We start from the raw sequence: 22,386 nt of genomic DNA, 5'->3' as shown, positions 1-22,386 counted from the left end.
GCTATGCCTAGCCCCCGGCAGTAACCTCCAGTGGGTAGCCTGAGGGCCATTCTGGCCACTGCAGTTTTCTCCAGCTGAGGATGTTAGTCTACCCGGAGTCTTCTCCATCTTGAGTTTTTATCCTGGTTTTAGCTTGTCTCTTCTCGTCTGAAACTGAGTCCGTCTGATCCTGTATCTGTCTGAACCAGAGTCCTCGCCTCATCCTTCAATGTCTGAGTCCTCGCCTCATCCTTCAACGTCTGAGTCCTCGCCTCATCCTTCAACGTCTGAGTCCTCGCCTCATCCTTCAACGTCTGAGCCCTCGCCTCATCCTTCAACGTCTGAGCCCTCGCCTCATCCTTCAACGTCTGAGCCCTTGCCTCATCCTTCAACGTCCGAGCCCTCGCCTCATCCTTCATCTTCTGAATCCTGTCACCATCAGCATCCATTTTCCAGTCCTCATGTCCGGCCTGCCGCCTCTGCTGCTCCGTGCAGCGAGTCCGAAAGGGCTGGGAACAGTCGGAGAACCATTCAGAGACCACCATTACGTTGGTGGTCTCCCGGAGATGTACAGGTCCAGTGGAGGTCCCTGGGCTCCCAGTTCCCAGCTTGGGCCATCCTGCCGCAAGGGCATACACATTCTCGTCCCACGCTGGGAGTGTCCCCTTGCGCTCCCTTCCACCGAAGCACTACAGCCATATCACAGCTTGATGAATGACCTGGTATATTATTGAAATTGCACCTTTCTTTTCATCCTGGCAGCTGATGGATATATAGAACATAACTTTTCCAGTGACATCATCACTGGTATTAGTGGTGCAGCCCAGGAACTTGCCAGTATTCTCTGTCTCCAGCAGATGGTGGCACATGCTTGGAGTGGTGCAGCAGGATTTTAGGCTCCAAGGGTTCAGTGTCAGGACCTGCCTCAGAATCTTCTGCTTCCAGGGCATCAATATGCAGGCCCACTCCCCTGGTTGAACAAGCTCTGTGGCCCCTGAAGCAATTATTTATTCCTCTGGGAGAGCAGGCCCTGGATTTGGCTCCTATGGGTGTTCACTAGTAAAGCAGATCCTATTGTTGGGCTCCTAGGTGCTGTTAGATAATTAAAGTAGTTAAGGGGTTCAGGCTCTCTGGCCAGTCCTCTGCCTTTCTTCCTCCCCCCCCCCCCCCCCCACCCCTCTATCTTGCCTCTGACCATTTCTTCTCTGTTGGGAAGTTTGCCATGTAGGCTGCTAAATTAAATATGCCTCTGGTTGAAAAAGAACTATAAAAGGAGTTTTAGCCATGGACTTTCCTGCTGTCATTGCTTGCTGATTCAGTTGCTGTCTTGCAGAGAAAGGCTGTGATAGCCACACAGCTTCCCAGCATACTATACATACCCAGTAAGGCTTGCTCAAGGTTTCTACCAACTTTGATGTAAAATTTCCATGCTGGGCTCCATATGGCATCACATCATGTGTGAGGGCTGACATCCTGTTGTCCTTGGAGAACACCTGTTACATGTAAGCAATTCTGCTCTGTATCCTTCCTCCTCTTTTCTTTGCTGTTCCTAAACATAGCACTGTTATGACCAATACCTTCTACTGGTTTTATATTCCATTACATTGGTTTTTCCACCAAAACACAAGGTCTCAATGACCATATCCTAATGGCTGATTTCAAATGGCTCACTTAGCGACCTCATCTAATAATGTTTGGAATATTTAATTTCTCTGACCCTAATTCCCCTGCTGGCTTAGACCAGCACATGCTAATCAAATGTTTACAAACCTAAATCACAAACAATTCATTAATTACCCTTCCTGTATCACATAGCATCTGATTTAACTTCCTAAAATAGTAAGTAGTGTGAATCGAAAAGAAAACTCCAAATTCCCATGGCTCTCCTCAGGCCTCAGGAAGGGGTGTACAAAGGAACATGACCCTTAAACACAGGGCGGCATTGGCACACTAGTGATGTCATCAGCTAGGGTACATGGTCCAAAGTCAGTAACAGACAGCTAATAGAGAACCACAAAGGGATTTACGCAGTTCTAGCCCCTTCTTTGTTCTGCAGTGCTCTGTGCAAAACAAGTCCCTACCACAATAAATTGTGATGTACAGGTCCTCTTTGGAAGGAGTGCCTTTGTTGGAGTGGCGTCAGCACACTAGTGATATTGCCACCCGGGGTGTGATCCAAAGCTGGTATCACCTGGGTCACAACAAGTAGCAGGATAAAATGATGTGCAGTTCCTCTATTGAGGCATTCCTTTTTTCTGGGGTGCTCTAGGGGGGCACTCAGGGCCATGGCTCTTTGCCATGGCCCTTTGAGGTTTTTAAGGGGCACATAGGCTCTTAAGAATGTCTTTGCTGGCAGGTAGTGGGACTGGCAGACACCCACTAGAAGCAATTGGCAAAGAGGCAGAGAAATCTGACCTGTAGAACTCTGACTGTTCTGAACCAGTAAAGTAAAGTGCACTATGCAAATCACACACTGATCAGCCCCAATAAAAACAACCACCACAAAATATTTTTTATTATTTATTGATCTTTAAAAATGTATTACCTGCAATTCTCTAATATCTTAGCGAGGAACATCCATATCACCTGAGTGCTCTTGAATATGCTCATTGCAGGAAGAGAAAAAACATAGGGGCATTTCAAGGCAGGCAAACAGTTAAAGTCTCAGTCTCGTTCCTTGTACTTGTACCCAATACAGGATGGGTAATTTTCAGACAGCCTATTTACCCTGATAAATGATTTTAGAAAATGACACTCCCTATGGTTCCATGACCTTCATGTTTGTGTTAGTGAGTTTGTATTACAGCCAAATTTGCATGCATTGCAGTTGCTCAGTACAGGAGATGAAAACTATAAATTTGCAGACAACTTAACTCAGCAATTATTTGCATCCATGGTCCATAGTCGGATTTAGAAGCATTACATTGTAAGTAATTCAGTAAACAACTATTTGTCTAGTAAAGATTAGGACCTAAATTTTCCACTTTCCCTCTTCTCTGTTTTGTCATTACCTTGACCACCAATTGGCTATTTCTTCAAAAGCACCCATTTTGATGGCTACAGGCATCACAAGAAAGATATAGAGGGCCCTGGGGTGGATTGCAAGAAAATATCAGCTTAGGGGGATTTGTTTAAAACAAGCCCACACGGTATCTGAGTCCCATGTGCACTTTCTCTCCAGCACATGCGTCAACAGCTCCCAAAAGCATACCAGTTCAACCCTGGAACATGGCAGCATTGACCCAGATGTCTCCAAAATAAACTTCATTTTTTTCCTAAATAATTAAAAAGAACACAATCTAGACCGGGGTGAGCAGAGTCCTCATGTCCTCATTGTCCTGAGTCACTGGACAGGGTGTATCCCCAGCTCAATTGTCCGCAGGCCAGACACTCCCAGGCAGTTTCACCCTGCAGGACTCCATGCACCACATTAAGGTTCTCTAGCTCCATCTCACAGCAATGCAAGAACAAAAAGAAGTTTGTGTCCACACCTTTAGAGTTCAAAAATGAAAAAAACCAAAAAAACCGACACAAGTTTCCAGAGCCCCTCAGTTCATAGGGATGACAAATGAGCTTAGCCTTCTGGCCAGCAAACCGCCCTGCTGGGCAGTAGCACAACACTCCCCTTCTCCCCTCAGTTGTGCTGCAGGCCAAGTTCCCTTTCCCCTGGCTCTTTCTCCCCCCCTAGGAAGGGGAGAATCTTTCTGCGTTCCCTCGGTTTTCTTTCTCAGAGGAGTTGGAGAGGGACTTGCTGCTGCTACTGCCTCACCCAAGGTAAGGGAAGCCATTTTTCTAACCTTTTGCTAAGGAATTTTTCCTAGGCTCAGCACCTAAGGGTGCAGCAGTAGCTCCAGTTTTCCCTCTCCCCTCCCCCATTTTCTTAAGTTGTATTTCTTTAGAGTTTGGTTTTGCTTGTGAGTTTGGTTTGTTCCTTTGGTAGTTGTGTTTATAGATTGTATTTGGTTTAAGAACTTGTTTTGTCCCTTTTGTAGTTTCTTTGAGTTAGTAGTTTTGTTGGGCTCATTTGTTTAGCTTTTGCTTGAGTTATCTGTTACCTGCTTTCTTTTGTTTGTTGAGTTTTCTTTCCCCCTGTTTGGTATTTTGTTTAGTTTCTAGAGGTGCCACCATTGTGCACAGAGCCATTGCGGCCTGTGCACAGCCTTTTTCCTTAAAACTTCTGATTGGCTAACCCCCTTCCACCATCCTCGGTCTCCTGAGCTTGCTCCCCCCCTCACTGTTTGGAACCCTCCCCCCCCTCCCTTTCTCTCCAAAGACCTAGGCCCGCTCAGCCCTATTTTTTTCCCTCTAAGCCCCTTCCCATCCTTTAATTTTTCTTTTACCCTGTTATACAAGCACAGTAGAAACCAAGGAGGTTGGACACCAAGAGGACGCATTACTGATACAGAATAAAAATTAAGGCCCACATCACACAGAGAAGACCCTTCCCCACGTCACATCAAGAGGCTCTGCTGGTACCTTGGGGCTCTCCTGAAGGTCACCATGCCCCGGAAGGGCCTGGTAAGCTGGAGGCGCAGGAACTCCAACACACAGGAAAACCTGCAAGAAAGCAGGAACCGAAACCTGCCCCCTTATCTTACCAAGAGCTGGAGCCTGAAAGTCCAGGGGAGGGGACCTCAGGAGGATTTCGGTGTCCACCAGAAGCTGGAATCGCTCACTTGGTCCACAGAGTTCACTAGGCTCACCGTAGAGGACAAGCCAGAATGGAGGGAGCTCTCTCCACTCCACAACTGGACAAGACACCAGCTGTGACAGATACCCCTCCCTTTGAGGAGGCCCCACAGGATGAGAGGTCAGGCCCCAGGGAAGGCACACAACAGACATCCCCAACCTCCAGAGTGGGAACTCCCCAGGTGTCTTGAGTTCCCAGATTGAGAACCCCACGGGTGGCTCCCAGGGTGAGCAATCCCTAGATAGCACGAGTTCTAAGGGTGGGCACTACGTGGGTAGCTCCCAGGGTGGACACTCTCCAGCTGATATGAGCAGAAACCCCATGGGCGGCTCCCAGGGCATGTCCCCAACCTTCATAGCGTAAGAACACCGGGTAGTGCCAACCCACTGAAATATAATTCCCAGGCAGGAAATAGGCCTAACCCACCCACCCCCGAACTCCAGGGAGGGGATAATTGAGACACCAGGGGTCCCAGGAGATTAGCCCGGGGGGGAGAAGAAGAAGACAAAAGGAGAGGAGCCAGATCCGAGCACACCAACCCTGGCCGTGAGATCTTATGCGGCCATTGAGGCTGGAACACCCCCCCCCCCACACACACACACACCCACCCATCGGAAATGGCAGAACCAGGCCTGCAGTACTTCCTCAGATCATCACGAGAGGGCGTTGCATCCTAAGTCGCAAACATGCTATTTGTTATGAGATGCTGGCGGCAGGAGATATTCACGCATGTGCCCTGGCAGCAGCACAGATTGTGGGGGCAGAGAACATCCACTCTGCCAGCAAGGAGAGCGGCAGAGCGGTAATTTATTTTCGATCCTTGGCCTCTGTACACAAAGCCCTGATCACCGGGCTTGTAGTAGAGAACACTTTTTACTCTCTAGAGTCCCTCAACGTGCAAGGGTTGAGGGTGATTCTTTCTAACATTCTCCCATTTGTAACTGAGGCCGGTTTGAGGCAGCAGCTTAGCTCCCTAGGGGAAGTGAGATCTCCCATCACTGTCCTTCCCCTAAGATTCAAAAGCAAGGCAATGAAGCATGTAGAGTCTCATAGGCGACAAGCCTGGATAGTGCTCCCTAGGGGAAAAGAGGAAATATAGGGATGGTTCCCTGTGTGGGATGGGGACCGCTCGTATAAGATCTATTATACCACCTTGGAGGACCGGCGTTACTTGTGCCGAGAAGCAGGGCACATCAGAAGGAGTGTCTTCAGAAACAGGGACACCTCCAGAAGGAGCAGGAAACCACTCCCACAACAGGTCCTCTCGGAGCCGCCGAGCTCAAGAGCCGGTACCCTGGACGCCAGGACACCCTCGCCCCTGGAAGAGCCAGCCAAGGCAATTACTAGACTAGTTGAGCCGGATCAGCAGGCTGCAACATCTCGGCAGGCCACCGGGAACCACTCACCCCACCAGAGGCACAATGTGATCAGAGGGTATCACCCCCTCCTATAGAGCTGAACAAGGAAAACAAAGTTGAAAAACTTAAGCAGGACCAAGCTGCTTCCAGCTGAAAGAGTGGACGCTCTTCTCCCCCCGCCCCCCCCCCTTGAAGGCATGCCAGAGGCAACCAGGCCCCCACATAAGGGGAGCAAAGCTCATGCCCTCCCTATGGGAGAAACAGTTGGGCGTTGCTCGGGCTTGGCCCCAAACCGAGGACACCGGCCGCAGGACCCCTCCGGGGTCTCAATGGTGGGGAAGGACAAGATGGTGATGTTAGGTGGGGGAGGTGGGGAGTGTGGGAAAGCACTAAGTTGCCCATCGCTTCCTGTCTGGGCAGAGCGTTAGACTGCCCTGCCCACACAAGGACCCTCCCCTCCATCACTTCAAACAGCAGAAATGACAGGAAGAGGGGATTTCCAGAGCACAACCGCAGGAGCATCAAGGAGCAACTGAGCTGGACCTTTGCCTTAGAGGCTTGTCCTCCCAGCCCGAAAAAGAAGACCCCACCACCTATATCTGGGCTACCTGTCCTGGGAACATTTTAGATTTCAGTCACTCTGGAATTGTCTTGGATTAGTCAGAGGTGGGAGGTGTGCATAAACTTTCTCTTCTCTCTCATATATACATGCTTTCTAACACATGTTCATTCTCACGCAAACCATCTTATATTTTGTCTCACATACATGGTCACTGACTCACATGCTCGCTCTCATATACATACTCACTATGTCGCACATTCTCTCTTACGCTCACACACATGCCCATTGGCTTAGCTAGTCCTTTTGCTCATACAAACATTTGCTCATACAAACGTTCAGTGATTTGCTGTTGCTCACACACATATGCTCAGTGATTCACTCGCTCTCTCTTACGCTCACAAAGATGCTTGCCGGCTTAACTAGTCCTCTTGCTCACACATATGCTTTGGCTTCCTCGTTCTGCCTTGCTCACTCTCACATATGCTCTGGATACCACTGCAAGCCCAACTATTATGCAGTACAACAATGAAAAAAAGATACATCGTCATCCAATAATTAAAAAAAAAAAACCAACATAAATATTTTCTAATATTTCCCAAACACCAAATATTTCAAAACAGCAAACACATAAAATATGCAAATTTAAAATAATATAAAAAAATCTCCAGCACTCCATACCTGGAATCTTTAGGTTTACAGTCACCCAGAGATTGTAGTGATATGGTGGGAAAGGACTACACTTTATCCTCTCTCTCTCTCCCACTCACGCACACACACATGCTGTCACACACACAGGCTCTCTCACTTATATGCTGTCACATACACAAGCTCTCTCTCTCATATAGGCTCTCACACACACATTCTCTCTCTCTCTCTGAATCATTAATATTCAGACTCTCACACACACCCGCGGGCTCTCTCTCTCTCTTATGCACATGCAGGCCCTCTCTTCTCACAAATACATGCAGGCTGTCTCTCATAAATACCAATACAGGCTTGCTCTCTCACACATATACATTCAGGCTCTCTCTTGTGCATGTAGACTCTTTCTCTTTCACATACACATACCCAAATTCTCTATCATACACACAAGTACCCACTCTCTATTTCCGCCTTTCTTCTGGTCCTTGTTTTAGGCCACTGCCAGATGTCCAGTTGCTCCTCACTGCCAGAGGGGAGATGGGAGGAGACCATACTGGTGGCACTGCAGCCACACACTGTTCCTGTTGAGAGGGGTCATTCCATGCAGCCCCCAGGCCTTTCTTTCAGCTGTGGTGGAATGGGCTCCACTATGTCCTTGCCAAGCCTTTCGTTAAGCCATGACTGGTGGGCTCCGCTCTGACCCTGTAGACCAGGGGTGGGCACTTCTGGTCCTCGAGGGCCACAAAAAAGTCTGGTTTTCAGGATATCCCTAATGAATATGCATGAGAGAGATTTGCATGCACTCTACCTCAGTTGTATGCAAATCTATGTCATGCATATTCATTAGGGATATCCCTAATGAATATGCATGAGGGCCACAAACCTCGACAGGTTTGTGGCCCTCGAGGACTGGAATTGCCCACCCCTGCTGTAGACCTTTGTTTGAGCCATACTGGGATGGGCTCCACCATAATCCCACCAAGCTTTTATTCGGGTAGCAGCAGCCCCTCTTCTTTTCTCTAGCTGCAGTCTGGGGAGCTGAGGAAACCATGTAACTAGACTGACCATCCCACCGGGGATGACCGATTCACCAATAGGCCAATCCACTCCTGGAGGGTCCACTGTCATTTTTTCACATCCAGTTAAGTTTTGACTGTACATTTCTTTGTAATGGGACCACTTTTTAAAAAGCATCCTAGAGGTTCTGGCTTGACTGTATTATGGGTCATTCTGTATATAGAAAATCCAACAAAAAGCAAACCTTCACTTATTAAGCACTTCAAAAATCCTTAGGGGTAAATTAAAAAAGCCCTGCGCAAAAGTCCCTGGGCTTTGCTTGGGGGGCGTCAGGGGCGGTGCGGCATTCGGGGCGTTCCGGGGGTGTGGCCGAGGCCTCCAAAGCAGCCCCTGGACTGGGGAATGGCGCGACAAAGGTAGGGGGGGGGATATAGTTAGGGATGGGGGTAGGTTAGATAGGGAGAGGGAGGGGAAGCCGGGGGGGGGGGGGGCTGGAAAAAAAGCTCCCCTCGGGCTCGGTGCGCACAAGGTGCACATGTGTGCACCCCCTTGCGTGCGCCGACCCCGGATTTTATAACATGCGTGTGGCAGCACACATGTTATAAAATCGGGCATAGATTTATTCGCACCGGGTTGCACTAACAAATCTACACCCGTGAGTATGTTTTAAGATCTGCCCCTTTGTATGATTACTCCCAGATGTTAAAAATTGGAGGAAAAAAGACCTCAGCACCTCATGCTTGCTCTACATAGAACATACAGCATGTAAGAGGTAATTTACAATCATGGGTCTTTAAAAAGCCTCCAACCTCCAAATACCATTTATTATTCTTAACAAGAAACATTTTTATCTATTTTCTATTTTCTTAAAACTTGTAAATTCAATTGCAGCTGTGCACAATGTTCAGTGCTTAAGAACATGTCTTTTTCAGAAATCTTCCAGACACGATAGTAAATTTAACTTCTCTGACTGGTGCATTAAAGAATGCTGTTATGGTGCCGGATGTGCACTAAATCCATTCATTGTATCGAGCCGACATCAGCTGATGTTTCGCCGTGAGGCTGCATCAAGTCAGTTACTTCTAAAACACAATGTCCAACATCCGATATGTTCTCTACTGAGGTCCACAACTGCTAATGGCGATTCAGTAGTACATGAGGTGCTGAGGTCTTTTTTCCTCCGATTTTTAACATCCGGGAGTAATTATACACTAAGGATTTTTGAAGTGCTTAATAAGTGAAAGTTTGCTTTTTGTTGGATTTTTCATTCTGTATATAGCCAATTTTGCTGCAAGTAGCCAGTGTTCTGACCCAACCTTGGAGTGGTATTGAATAGAAGTGTATATCCTCTTTGTGTCTTTAACAAAGTTTGTTAGTAATGGTTATTATAGACAGCAACGTAAAAAAAAAAATGTTGTGGGATTTATTTTTTGTCTGGTAAGATAAATCTTGATTTTTGATAGTTTGGAGATTTTCACAGTATTGTAGAATTTTTAATATTATTTTATTTAAGGTTGATTAATCATACAAAGAAGCTAATGGAGAAGGAAGAAAAACTCTGCATTAAAATTCTTCAGACATTGCGGGAAATGCTAGACAAGAAGGACAGCCATGTGGAAGAGGTATTTTGCATTTTTTGTTATCTAAAGTATGAATACTAGTATATCTTTGGATTTCTAAAAGAAAAATTCCTTCAAGAGATATTTTCAGGATTTTAACTCACTAATCATATATTATTTCATGTCCTAAAACATACATTAGAAATTATTTGTGTAAGTTTCCTAATGGTAGTATTTCATTTCTATAACAATTTTAACCATATGTTTGTTTAAATAATACATATGTTATCCAAAGACATGTGGCCGGATTTTAAAAGGGTTACGCGCATAAGTTATGAGCGTAACCCTTTTAAAATCCGGCCACATGTCGCAAGGGGGGCGTGTCGGGGGCATGCCGTGTGGGCGGTGCAATTTTCGGGGCGTTCCGGGGGCATGTCGGGGGCATGGCTCCGGCCCGGGGGCATGCTCGAGGCCTCCAGACCAGCCCCCAGGTCGGGTGATGGCACGCCAGCAGCCCTCTGGCGTGCGCAGAGTTACGCCAACAACTTTGCCAACAAAGGTAGGGGGAAGGGTTAGATAGGGCTGGGGGGGTGGGATAGGTAGGGGAAGGGAGGGAAAGGTGGGGGGGGGGGGGTAGAAGGAAAGTTCCCTCCGAGGTGGCTCAGATTTCGGAGTGGACTCGGAGGGAATGGGCAGCGCGCGCAGGGCTCGGCGTGCGCAAATTGCACAAATGTGCACCCCCTTGCGCGCGCTGACCCCGGATTTTATAAGATACGTGCGACTACGCGCGTATCTTATAAAATATGGCGTACTTTTGTTCGCATGCGCGTAGATTTAGAAAATCTACCCCATAGTTTTTTTTAACCTAATTATATTTTTTTCTTTTAGGAGAATTTTTTCAGTCTAGATTTTACAACCTGATTTGGGAGTTAGTCATGAAATATGGGAATGCAAGGAGCTTGTATTCTTGTGGAAAAAAGTATATGAAATGTAGAGTCTTGTAGAAAATTATTCCATAATTCAACGAATATTACTATTTCACTTGAAGCAGACTGTCAACAGAGTATGATCCAGCTTGCCGCAGGATTTCATAAACGCATTGAGCAAGTACTAAAATTAAAATCTACTTTAGAAAAAAAGAAAGCTGGCAGGTACTCTTTAATGCTACCCTTTATTTTAATAATCAAACAACCCGCACCTGTGATATTATAATCTTGGATTAAAGAAACCCTTTTAATGTCTTGAAAAACGCTTTACTCCTATACATATTGTTAGCGCACACCTACACGTTCCAACCAATTATTCATATGTTAAATGTAGATGAATTCCTCTATAATTATGTGTTTTTAAACAATTATAAAATATTTGTGAGTGCAAGGTAATGCTTCATACAATGCCCAGTACACCAAGCCTTGGTGTCTGGCTTATTTTTGTAGTGTAATCATAAGCACCACCATCCACCACTTAAATGTTTTATAATAAATTTTTGGTTTTGAAAACACAAAATTTTTTTTAAATTTTTTTTAAATTTATTAAATTTTTTTGTGTAAAAACACGTTTTGTCTCACCCCCCCTAATTTTCATTCAATATTTTGTTGACCTTACTTAGTCATACAACATTCAACAGGGATTACCCGGTAAAAGTCATTAGAAGAGCTTATAAAAGATCGAAGTACAGTGACCGTGCTCAACTCCTTGCGTACCGAGAACGGAAATCACAGGAACAATTGGTATTTGTCCTCCAACAGAGTACGTCCACTACAGCTTTGATCGATTCAGTGAAGAGACATTGGCATGTGTTGGGACTTCATGGTATTTTTGATAGTCTCCCTGTATTTGCCACCAGTCGGGGATCAAACATACGAGATAAAGTGGTGCATGCTGGTCTATTGAGAACATTGCCCCTTGTGGAGAACAGGGGAGAGCATAAGAAATGTGGAGCGTGTTCAATTTGTACTAACACGATTGAAGGTGATGACTGGATAGACATCAACACGGGGTATAAAATTAAACGAAAAACGAATACCGATTGTATGTCAAAGAATGTTGTCTATGCCATTGTGTGCAAATGTTCCAAGGTATATGTGGGGCGTACAAGGAGGGTCATTAAAACCCGGCTCATGGAACATAGATCACGTATTAACAACAGGGTGGTGACTGCACCCTTGGTCAACCATTGCATTGAGCATGAATATAACTTTGACGATTTAAAATGGACTATCATTGAACAAGTCACTTTAAAATCGACCTGGGATGACATAAACACAATCCTGAACCGAAGGGAGCAGTTTTGGATCTTTAAATTGAAGACTGAGGCACCGAAAGGATTGAACGATTTGATTGACTGGTTTTCTCTCCTATGATTGGGTTCCCGGAAGAAGGAGTAGTCTTTTCGACAGCTGGCCATGGTTTCAATAACGCTGATGGTCTGTCCCTTTAAATTGGGGACGCTGACAAGGTATGTACAGGTTCGCCATCTTTTTGAGAAAGAAACGGAAAGAGCAGCGCTTGGGCGAGATCGTCATTTACTTTTCAAAATTACATTAAAACAATACACCGTGTTGGAGGCAATATGAGCAGCTTCTCCTGAAGAAGAACTTTCGAAACCTGGCCGCGTCGGGGCAAGTGCCGCTGCAAAGACCGATTCTAATGGACTTTGGAAGTTAGGATACCTTAAGTTAAGTATTGTTTCGCTCTTTAATGGCGACCTGACTGCCTTGTAGTACATTGAATGTTTCAACTTCACGTTTGTGCGAACCTCTCCTGTTGAATGTTGTATGACTAAGTAAGGTCAACAAAATATTGAATGAAAATTAGGGGGGGGTGAGACAAAACGTGTTTTTACACAAAAAAATTTAATAAATTTAAAAAAAATTTAAAAAAAATTTTGTGTTTTCAAAACCAAAAATTTATTATAAAACATTTAAGTGGTGGATGGTGGTGCTTATGATTACACTACAAAAATAAGCCAGACACCAATGCTTGGTGTACTGGGCATTGTATGAAGCATTACCTTGCACTCACAAATATTTTATAATTGTTTAAAAACACATAATTATAGAGGAATTCATCTACATTTAACATATGAATAATTGGTTGGAACGTGTAGGTGTGCGCTAACAATATGTATAGGAGTAAAGCGTTTTTCAAGACATTAAAAGGGTTTCTTTAATCCAAGATTATAATATCACAGGTGCGGGTTGTTTGATTATTGATATATGGGTTACCCCCACAGTTGTGGATAGTTAGTAGTAGGTTGTTACCCTTTATTTTAAAGCAGGCGTGTGAGAGGTCGATCCTCGAGAAAGGTCTCATTTTCAGAATATATCTATAATAATATTAGAGATGTATTTGTGTAGAATAGCTTTTGTTCATTGTTAATTTTATCCAACCAGATGCATGGGTTATACCCCCCCACCCCCCCCCCCCCCAAACCAGCAGATAGAGACAGAACAAAAGATTTGCTGACATCACCCCTTATTGTGTTCTATGCTACACTCAGCCTGCCAATAAGCTTTGTCTCCAGCAGATGATAGGCAAGCATCCCATGCTATGACTGAATCCTGATTTTAGACCAGGTAAAGAAGAAGCTAGTGGATTAGATCACTCCTGAGGTGATAATCTCTGGACTCCCTCTCCCGGTTGAGCCTAGCCTTTTGATCAGGGGACTTCCAACGTGGGCTGTTAAATTTCCTTCCCCCTCATGCTACCCTTTTCTTCCTTTCTCCCCTGCTCCGTTTTGGCTCTCACTTAATTCTGCGAACCTCTCCTCCCTGAAAATTTAAGAAAAGGAGGTGGGACATTGAGGTTCTTTCCTTTTCTATTCATCTGTTTGTCCTTCTGCTGGGTTAATAAAGTTTTAAAAAAAGAGAGAAAAAGAGGAGCAGAAGGATGTTACTGGGCAATTGTTCTAGCTCGAGCAGGAGACCAGGTATTTCCTGGTTGTTAGGTTCTTCATGGAAACTGCTGAAAGAGGTAAGAGTGAACTATTGCTATTCCAGTGGAGTATGAGAAAAGAAGCCTGTTGTGTGCTATGTGTGGAGCATGGCAAGTTATGTCAGGGGGAGACATTGTGTACAGAAGCTGTGGGAGGAGAGGGAGAGAGAGCGAATTCATGAGCCAGCAGATTAGGTTGGTGGGGGGAGAGGGCACATCAGCGGGGTCAAGCAGCCCAGGCCATTGCCACCAGTTTCCAAAGTTATGCTGCCTAAATTTCTTTATAAGAGAAAGCTTCTGTTTTATGAAGTTTGTGAAGGCCTTGGGGGAGTCTAAGGCTCCTAGGTTTCCAGAGGAATCATTTTCAGGGTCTGAATCATCAGGTAGCAATCTAGACCTTATAATAGTTTCCTGTCATTTTGGTATAATAAGAGAGGAGGTAAAGATGGAGGTGCTAGGAGAGTGTGTGTGTGTGTCTGACACACAAGCTTGGGGTTCTTTTTTTGGGGGGGGGGGGCAATCTTCAGAGCAGGTATTCCAGCTATTTTGTTGTTCCTAAGAAGGAGGGTACTTTTCATCTAATCTTGAATCTGATTTAGATCAACAGAGGTCTGAGTATGACTCATTTCAAGATGGAAACTTTAAAGTTGGGTAGCGGTATGATAAGGAGGATTCTTAACATCTTTGGATCTAATGGAGGCATATTTTCAAGAGAGGACCATCAGAAATGCATTTGCTTTGGGTTACTGGGGGGGGGGGGGGGTCACTTCCACTTTCAGACTCTGCCGATAGGTCTGGCCACTGCCCCAAGAGCTTGTTCCAAGGTGATGGTAGTGGAAGCAGTGGCTTTTTGTCAAGAAGAAATTTTGGTTCATGCTTATCTGCACAATTGGTTGAACCAGGTAAAGATATCTCAGGAGAGCAGTACAGCCAGGGTTGAACAGTTCTTATGGAAACTGGACTGGGTTGTCAATTTCAAAAAGAGCAAGCTGGTTCCTACCCAGACTTTGGAATATCTGGGAGCCTGTTTCAACATGAAGGCTGGTCTTCTGCAGTCAAGAAGAGAGAGGATCCTAAAAATGCAGGGTTAAATCAAAGCCTTGTAAAGGTTTCAGAATCCCATATCCTGGAATTATTTGCAGTTGTTGGGTTTTATGGTAGGAATGTTGAATTTAGTCCCTTAAGCAAGGGCTCATATTTATTTTTATTTATTTAAATGATTTATATACCGGAGGTTCCTGTATAATATACATATCACCCCGGTTCACAAGGAACAATAACTGTCGCTACATTTAGCGGTTTACATAGAACAGAATAAGAATAAAACAGGAGTTTTTACAATTGAACATTGAAAATTAAGTAAACAAGTTTTAACATTGTACAGATTAATCGAAGTAGGTTACATTTTCTTCAACGTGTTCTTAGCTCTAGGGGAAAGCTTGTTTGAACAGCCAAGTCTTAAGTTTCTTTTTAAATGTAGGGTGGCATGGTTCAAGACGAAGGTCTGGAGGTAGCGAGTTCCAAAGTGAAGGGCCTGCTGTGGATAATGCACGTTTCCTCAGAACGGATTTCGCCGGTTGAGTGATTAGTCTGTTCTTTTTTTTTTTTTTTTTTTCATATTTTGTTCATATGAGACCCTTTTTTTTCATATTGTTTTTTCATATTTTTCATATTTTTCATATTTTGTTCATATGAGACCCTTGCAGAGGGCTTTACTGTCAAGATGGTCTTTTCAGTCTCAGGGTTATTCCAAGAGTCTTCCATTGCCTAACCAAGCCAGGAGGAGTTTGAATGATGTTTGGTGACCAGCAATTTGGGGATGAGAGAATTTTGACGCCCTCCTCATGGATTATAACAACTATTGGCAGTCTCCTTGGTTGAGAAGTGCATTATAAAGGGCAAGTGGCTCAGGGCACTTGGTCTCTGGAGTAAGTCAGAAGGTCTATCAGTCATTTGGAAATGAGGGCAATAAGAAAGCACTTTTTCATTTTACTCCTCTGCTTTAGGGAAAGGTGGTCAGGATTCTGTTGGACAGTGGTGGAGTGGAGGAGTAGCAGTGAGCTATGAACCAGGTTGAAATATCATTGTCACTCATTGTGACCGTGGGCAAGTCACTTTACTCTCTGTTGCCTAAAGTACAACATTTTTTATATTGTTAACCTTCTGGGGATCGGGAAATTCCTACAATACCTGAATCTAATCCGCTTTGAAGTGCCGAAAAGTGGAATATAAAAAAATATGAGTCATTAAAGGGGGGATCAGGAGTCCTCAGGTAGCTTAATTGATATATTAGAAACATGATGTCAGAGCATTACAGTCTACCTAATCTGCCTATCCTCCACTTTGAAGTGCCTGAATGGTGGAATATAAATCAGATGAATAAATGCATAAACTATTCAGCTTTACAATCCCTACTACTTCCTCAGAGATCCTCTGTGTTTATCTCATGTTTTCTTGAATTCGGATACTGTCCTTATCTCTACTATGGGAAGGATATCCTTAGATTGCTCCTGAGTCTACCCCTTTTCACTCTCATTTTTCTAGAGCCTCCTTTCCTTTGATTGGGAAGAACAGATTGCAAGAATGCTCTCAGTGGCTTATATCACAGGAATGGAAAACGTATAGGCAGATTTTTTTCAGCCGGAACTCTCTGGACTAGACTAATCTCTGTCAGAGGAGATGTTCCTCTAATAGTGAACAGATGGGGAGAGCTAGTGATAGACTTGATGGTCTCCAGCAGGAATACCAAGGTGAGGAGCATTTTCAGTCATAGGAAGGGGTGAGGATCATCAGATTTGGATGCTCTCAGAAGTGGCTGGTAGGATGCCTTCTTTGTGTTTCTCCCTTGGCTCTTGTTAGGCAGAATTTTGCAGAGGATATCTGAACATCAAGGCCTCATGATTCTGGTAATTCTCGATTGGTCAAGGGCCCTGGAATACAGATCAGGTTTGGATGTTGGAAGGGGATGCAGTGGTGTTCCTCAGTCCAAGGAATTGTTGTTGCGGGGACTAAATGTAAACCGTTGTGATGGTACATTACTAAACGACGGTATAGAAAAGCTTTTAAATTAAATTAGTAGTAAATGAAGATCTGTCTCAATTTTGGTTTATAGCCTGGTCATTGAGAGAACACATTAAGAGGAATTATTCCCAAGGTTTTGTGAATATTCTCTCGTGAGCAAATAAGGTTTCTATATCATTAGTGTATGTGAGACTCTGGAGAATCTTTGAAGACCGGTATACAAGGAAAGGAATGCCAGCCCAAAGAGCTTTATTGACATCAATTAGGGACTTCTTGCAGGGGGGCTTGAATAAGGAGTTAGCCTTTAATTCTATGAAGGTGTAGGTAGCTGCTATTGCTTATTACAGAGGATATCTGGGGGGAATCATTTTCCCATCCAGATATATCTTGTTTTCTTCTGAGAAGTAAAATATATTGGGCCAGATTTTCGAACTTACACGCTGGCATAGATTTGTGCGTGCTACCCAGCGCGCACAAATCTACGCCCGATGTTATAACAAGTTATAAAATCCGGGGTCGGCGCACACAACGGGGTGCACATGTGTGCACCTTGCGCACGACGAGCCCTAGGAGAGCCCCGATGGCTTTCCCCGTTCCCTCCGAGGCCGCTCCGAAATTGGAGCGGCCTCGGAGGGAACTTTCCTTTCGCCCCACCCCCCAGCCCTACCTAAATCCCCCACCACCTTTATTATTTAAGTTACGCCTGCCTCTGGGCAGGCGTAGGTTGCGCATGCCGGCCGAGTGTCGGCGCGGCATCCCCCGGCCTAGTGGGCCTTCGGAGGCCTCTGGCCACGGCCCCACCCCCACCCCGCCCCAATTTTCGAGTCCCGGGACATACATGCGTCCCGGGGCTTGCGCGCGCAGGAGGGGGTTTAAAAGGGTTACGCACATATATTACACATGTAACCCTTTTAAAATCCACCCCATTCTTCTTCCGGTGAGAGAGTTAATCCTTGCATAAGAGCTAAATTTGGTTTTGAGATTCCTAACTGGTAAACCATTTGAATCAATGAGGAAAACTTTGGTCAGACATCTGATTTTTAAGGCAGACCAGATATGTTTCTGAGTTTCAGGCACTTTCTTGTAGGGATTCCTTTTGATAATTTCATAGAGGAGAGTTTATGTTACTTCCCAAGTTAGTGTCATCTATTCATCTTAATCAAGTGGTTTGTCTGCACTTCTTCTAGAGGAGTTCATACCGGAAAGAACACATCTGGATATGAGAAGGATTTTTTTTATGATACTTGAAGGTGACTAATGATTTCAGGAAATTAGATCCTCTCTTTGTACTTTTCAGTGGACCTTTGAAGGATAAAGCATCAATAGCTTGGTGGATTAAAGAGATTATAGACACAGCCTATGATGATAGGGATTTACCTTTTTCCTAACAGGTTGAGGGATTACTCTATTAGGGCACAGGCTGCATCCTGTGCTGAAATCTGTGTGGTGTCACTACTAGAGATCTGCAAGGTGATAACTTGGTCTTCATTGCATTCCTTTTCAAAGCCTTATCACCTTGATGTCCCAACTAGGGAAAAACAGCCTTTGGCTTGGGGCTCTTGAAAGCAGGGTTGGTAGTGTCCCGCCCAGTTGAATGATAGCTTAGATACAACCCATGCATCTGGACTGGACTGGCTGGATGAAGAAGAAGGAGAAATTTATTCTTACCTGATAATTTATTTTCCTTGAGTCCAGCCACACTAGTCCAGTACCCTCCCTAACTGCCAAGAATTTTTCTGCAGTATCTATTCACTGTATGTTCTCGTGGCTCTCTGGAAATGGATGCACGCCTGATTTCTGTTGTGAGTAGGAGAGAACATATTATTTCAGTTCACGTTGATTTTTATTGGCTCTCCACTCAGCAACAAGCCCAATACAAAATAGCCATGCTTGTTTGTTTGTTTTTTAAAGTTTATTTAACAAGAGTAGCAAAACAAACAGCTTAAAGGTGAAATTCAAACATATATAAATGTTTGTACATTTTACATCATAAAGCCAAACTTTTCCATTACAACCCCGCAATCGAAACATCACTGTAAAAACATGTCCCATCCCAAACAAACTTAGTGACTATAAAAAGTAAATATCCTTGTGCAAACCCATACACTAGCCCTTCAAATAGACCTGCTGTTCCAGTATTCCCAAAACTTAGCCCATATTTTCTCATACATCAATAAATTATTCTTTAAAGAAATGGTTAATTTCTCAATAAGTGCAATATCATGTACCTGCTTACGCCAACGTTCAGTAGATTGCCTGCTGAAAACTAGAACTAATTACTGCCCTTGAGGACAAGAGTTTGATACTGGGTAGGAGAATTTTCAAAGTAATTTATCCTGGTACATTGCAATTTACTAAGATAAAATGGCTTGGCTGAAAATCTTACTCCTCAGAGCAACTAAAAGTATGTGCAGGCTTCCACAGCACATGTACTTTTAGCTATAGGAAAAAGGTATTTCAATGGCATGACTAGTTTGGGGAAGGAATAGCACATGAGATTATTTATTTTTATTATTTAAAGGTTTTTATATACCGATAGCTGTTTGCACATCGTATCGGTTTACAGATAATGTATAACATGATGCATTATCTGTAATATAATGCAGGTGGTTTCTTTTTATACAAAGTATGTGTGTTAAAAGTATCCATGTGTTTTGCAACTGTGTGAGTTATTTGAAAATTTCTGCCCTTGTAAAGGGGTATGGATATCCTGTTTAGGCAGAGAAATACTTTATAGATGAATAGATGTGGTCATGTGGGGTGATGTGCTGAGGAGGACGCACTTCTCTTTAGCTCAGGGCACCCTGCTCCTAAATCACCGGTTTTAACCCAGAAAAACGGCGAGAACAGCATTGACCCAAGCACGAAGAGTCACAGCACATGTCTATTATTAGATATATGAACAAATCGCAGCTGATGGCCTCCAAAAGCAATAAAAAGGAGAAAGAAAAGGACAAGGGATGAGCGGGAGAGGCCAAGATGGCGGCAGTAGCCGGTGAGACGGAGCCGGCTCCGGCGAGCACACTGACTTGGAGCTGTTGCGAGAAGCGATAACTGGCACCCTGGATGAGAAATTAGCCGGAATTCACACCAAACTTTCGAAGGTGAGTGCAGCGCTTTTGGAGCTGGGACTGGGATTAGAGCAAGCCGAAGGCAGGCTTTCCTCTGTGGAGGACGAAATGGCGGCGGCCGCAGCAAAAATACTAAAACACGAGGCAACTCTAAAAGAATGCCAAGAGAAGCTGGTTGACCTCGAAAACCGATTGAGGAGAGTGAATTTGAGGTTTCTTGGTCTCCCAGAAGAGGTAGATGATAAGGGCTTAGGGCACTTTCTGGAGGAATGGCTTCCAGAGACAGTGGACCTGCCTGAACTGAAGGGACTCTTAAATATTGAACGGGCCCATAGAGTGGGTCCAAAGAAACTAACAGACTCGCGCCTGAGAATCTTACCCAGGATTACTCCGCCAGGGTGTCACAGCTCAGAAAACAGTTCTCCCCAGTGTGCTCCCAACTGGTGGACAAACAAATAAAATTTGCTCTCCGGTTCCCAGCAGTTATAAAAATCTGGGTGGATAGTAAAGCACACACGTTCAACACGCCGGAAGAGGCCCAAAAAGTCTTACAGCAAGGGGCGAAATAGGTAAACAGGAGTGCTGTGGTCCCCACATTGAAAGCACAGATAAGATGTAGTAAAGTTAGCTGTGGTTCTCCTTTCTGGACTTTCTCTGTTTGTACAACCTAATGTGAAAAGTTGGCTGGAAGCCCATTCGAATTACAGTTACTCAAGGCTATGGATGAGCGCTGGCCCAGCCGGAGTGGGTTACAGCATTTGTGGATTACAATTTGCTGCTAGGAGGGGCCGATGGACCGGGCATCCAGTATCATCGCCGGAGTCTGAAGATGGCGACTCTGACTGGAAAATCCATTTGCAGTCAGGCTTCTGTGGACAGTGAGCCATTCTACAATACTTTGACCGACGCCTACTCCTTGGGAGCGACTGGACAGGGAGATTTATTTATTTATTTATTTAACAGTTTTTTATACCGACCTTCATAGTGAATAACCATATCGGATCGGTTTACATTTAACAAGGGTATAACAGGAGTAACAAATTCAAGTGAGCGAAAGATAAACAATAAGTAGGAATAAGACAAAGTTACAATCAACAGGGAGAGAGAACTTGGAAGCTTGCAAGCAAGCTGGAAGGAAGGTAAGGCTGGAGATAAACCAGTGATACCATAAGCGTACGGTTACAGACTTAGAGGTGCTTTAACCTGGGAGAGTCAGAGTCCATTCGTGAGTGTCAATGCCAGATCGGGTAAGAGTGAAGGACAATTAGAGAATGTCTGGTGGATCGGCGAAGGCTTGGTGAAAGAGCCATGTTTTAAGACTTTTTCTAAAAGTTAAAAGGCAAGGCTCCAATCTGAGATTTGATGGGATGCTATTCCAGATAGATGGGCCAGCTATCGAAAAAGCTCTGTCTTTGGTCGAAGAGAGGCGTGAGGCTTTGGTGGGTGGAAATTTCAGAGTGCCTTTGAGAATATCTCTAGTTGGTCTGTTAGAGGAGTAGGGTGTGAAGGGGATTTCCAGGTCGAGTTGAAGATGTTGATGTATGGTTTTGTGGATTACGGTGATTGATTTGTATAGAATCCTGAAATTAACTGGTAACCAATGTAGGTTCCTGAGGATGGGAGAGATGTGATCGCCGTGGCTGGTACTGGTCAACAATCTTGCTGCTAACAATCTTCCTGCACAGAGATCTCTGTGCAGGAAGACTGTTTCAGTTAGGAATTGGGTAGCGGGGTGCCTATATACCTCAACACTGGACCCCAGCTCTCCTCTGCGCGCAGAGGGAGGAGAACAGTTTATTATAGATTGGGGTTTGGGAATGAAGGGGGGAGGGGGAGAAGGGAGGGGGAGGGACAAGAGGGGAAAGAGGACAGATAAGGGAAACTGATGTGCACTGGGGGCTATGCTTGGAGAATGAGAATTTGAGTGAAAGGATGGCTGTGTGTGTGGCGATCAGACACAGGGATGGGAGAGGGTGGGGGCTGGGCACCCCTCCCATAAAGATCAGAGTAAATAACGGCTGGGATACAAGCCGCGTCCTTGGAATAACATGAACAGGCTTATCTCCTGGAACGTTCACGGACTGGGATCACCGATTAAGAGAAAACAGATCTTAAACAATCTTAAAAAATTAAGGCCAGAAGTAGCCTGCTTACAGGAGTCTCATTTAAACGATCATGAAAGCCTGAAATTAAAACATGATTGGGTTGGGAAATGCATCTTTGCTCCTGCTAATGGCCATAAAGCTGGAGTCGCTATCCTTATACACAAAACAGCGAATTTTAGTATTACGTCAACAATAGTGGACCCGGAGGGCCGTTATGTTATAGTAACAGGAAAATGGAAAGGGCAAGAAGTGACGGTGTGTAATACTTATGCCCCGAATATTCACTTACAGGTTTTTTTGGTAAAGCTGATTAATACCCTAATGGAGCATATGTCTGGATCCTTACTCCTAGCCGACGATTTAAACTGCCTGCATGACCCAACTCTTGATAGATCTCCGGCGGGCACAGTACAGCAAAAAAGGAGTCCCTCTGGGGTAGAATTTCT

At 44.6% G+C, this 22,386-nt stretch overlaps 1 protein-coding gene across 1 annotated transcript in view; it reads left to right on the top strand.

The window, feature by feature from the left end:
• ITPR2 (inositol 1,4,5-trisphosphate receptor type 2) overlaps window positions 1–22,386 on the top strand; it is a 1,380,003-nt gene that overhangs the window by 772,103 nt on the left and 585,514 nt on the right. The window contains 1 exon segment of the mRNA XM_029597493.1: window positions 9,762–9,870. Coding sequence (XP_029453353.1) covers window positions 9,762–9,870 — 109 coding nt within the window.

Source organism: Rhinatrema bivittatum, chromosome 4, assembly GCF_901001135.1.
Source record: "Rhinatrema bivittatum chromosome 4, aRhiBiv1.1, whole genome shotgun sequence".
NCBI classification, from domain to species: domain Eukaryota; kingdom Metazoa; phylum Chordata; class Amphibia; order Gymnophiona; family Rhinatrematidae; genus Rhinatrema; species Rhinatrema bivittatum.
This window is presented reverse-complemented; position numbering and strand designations above follow the sequence as displayed.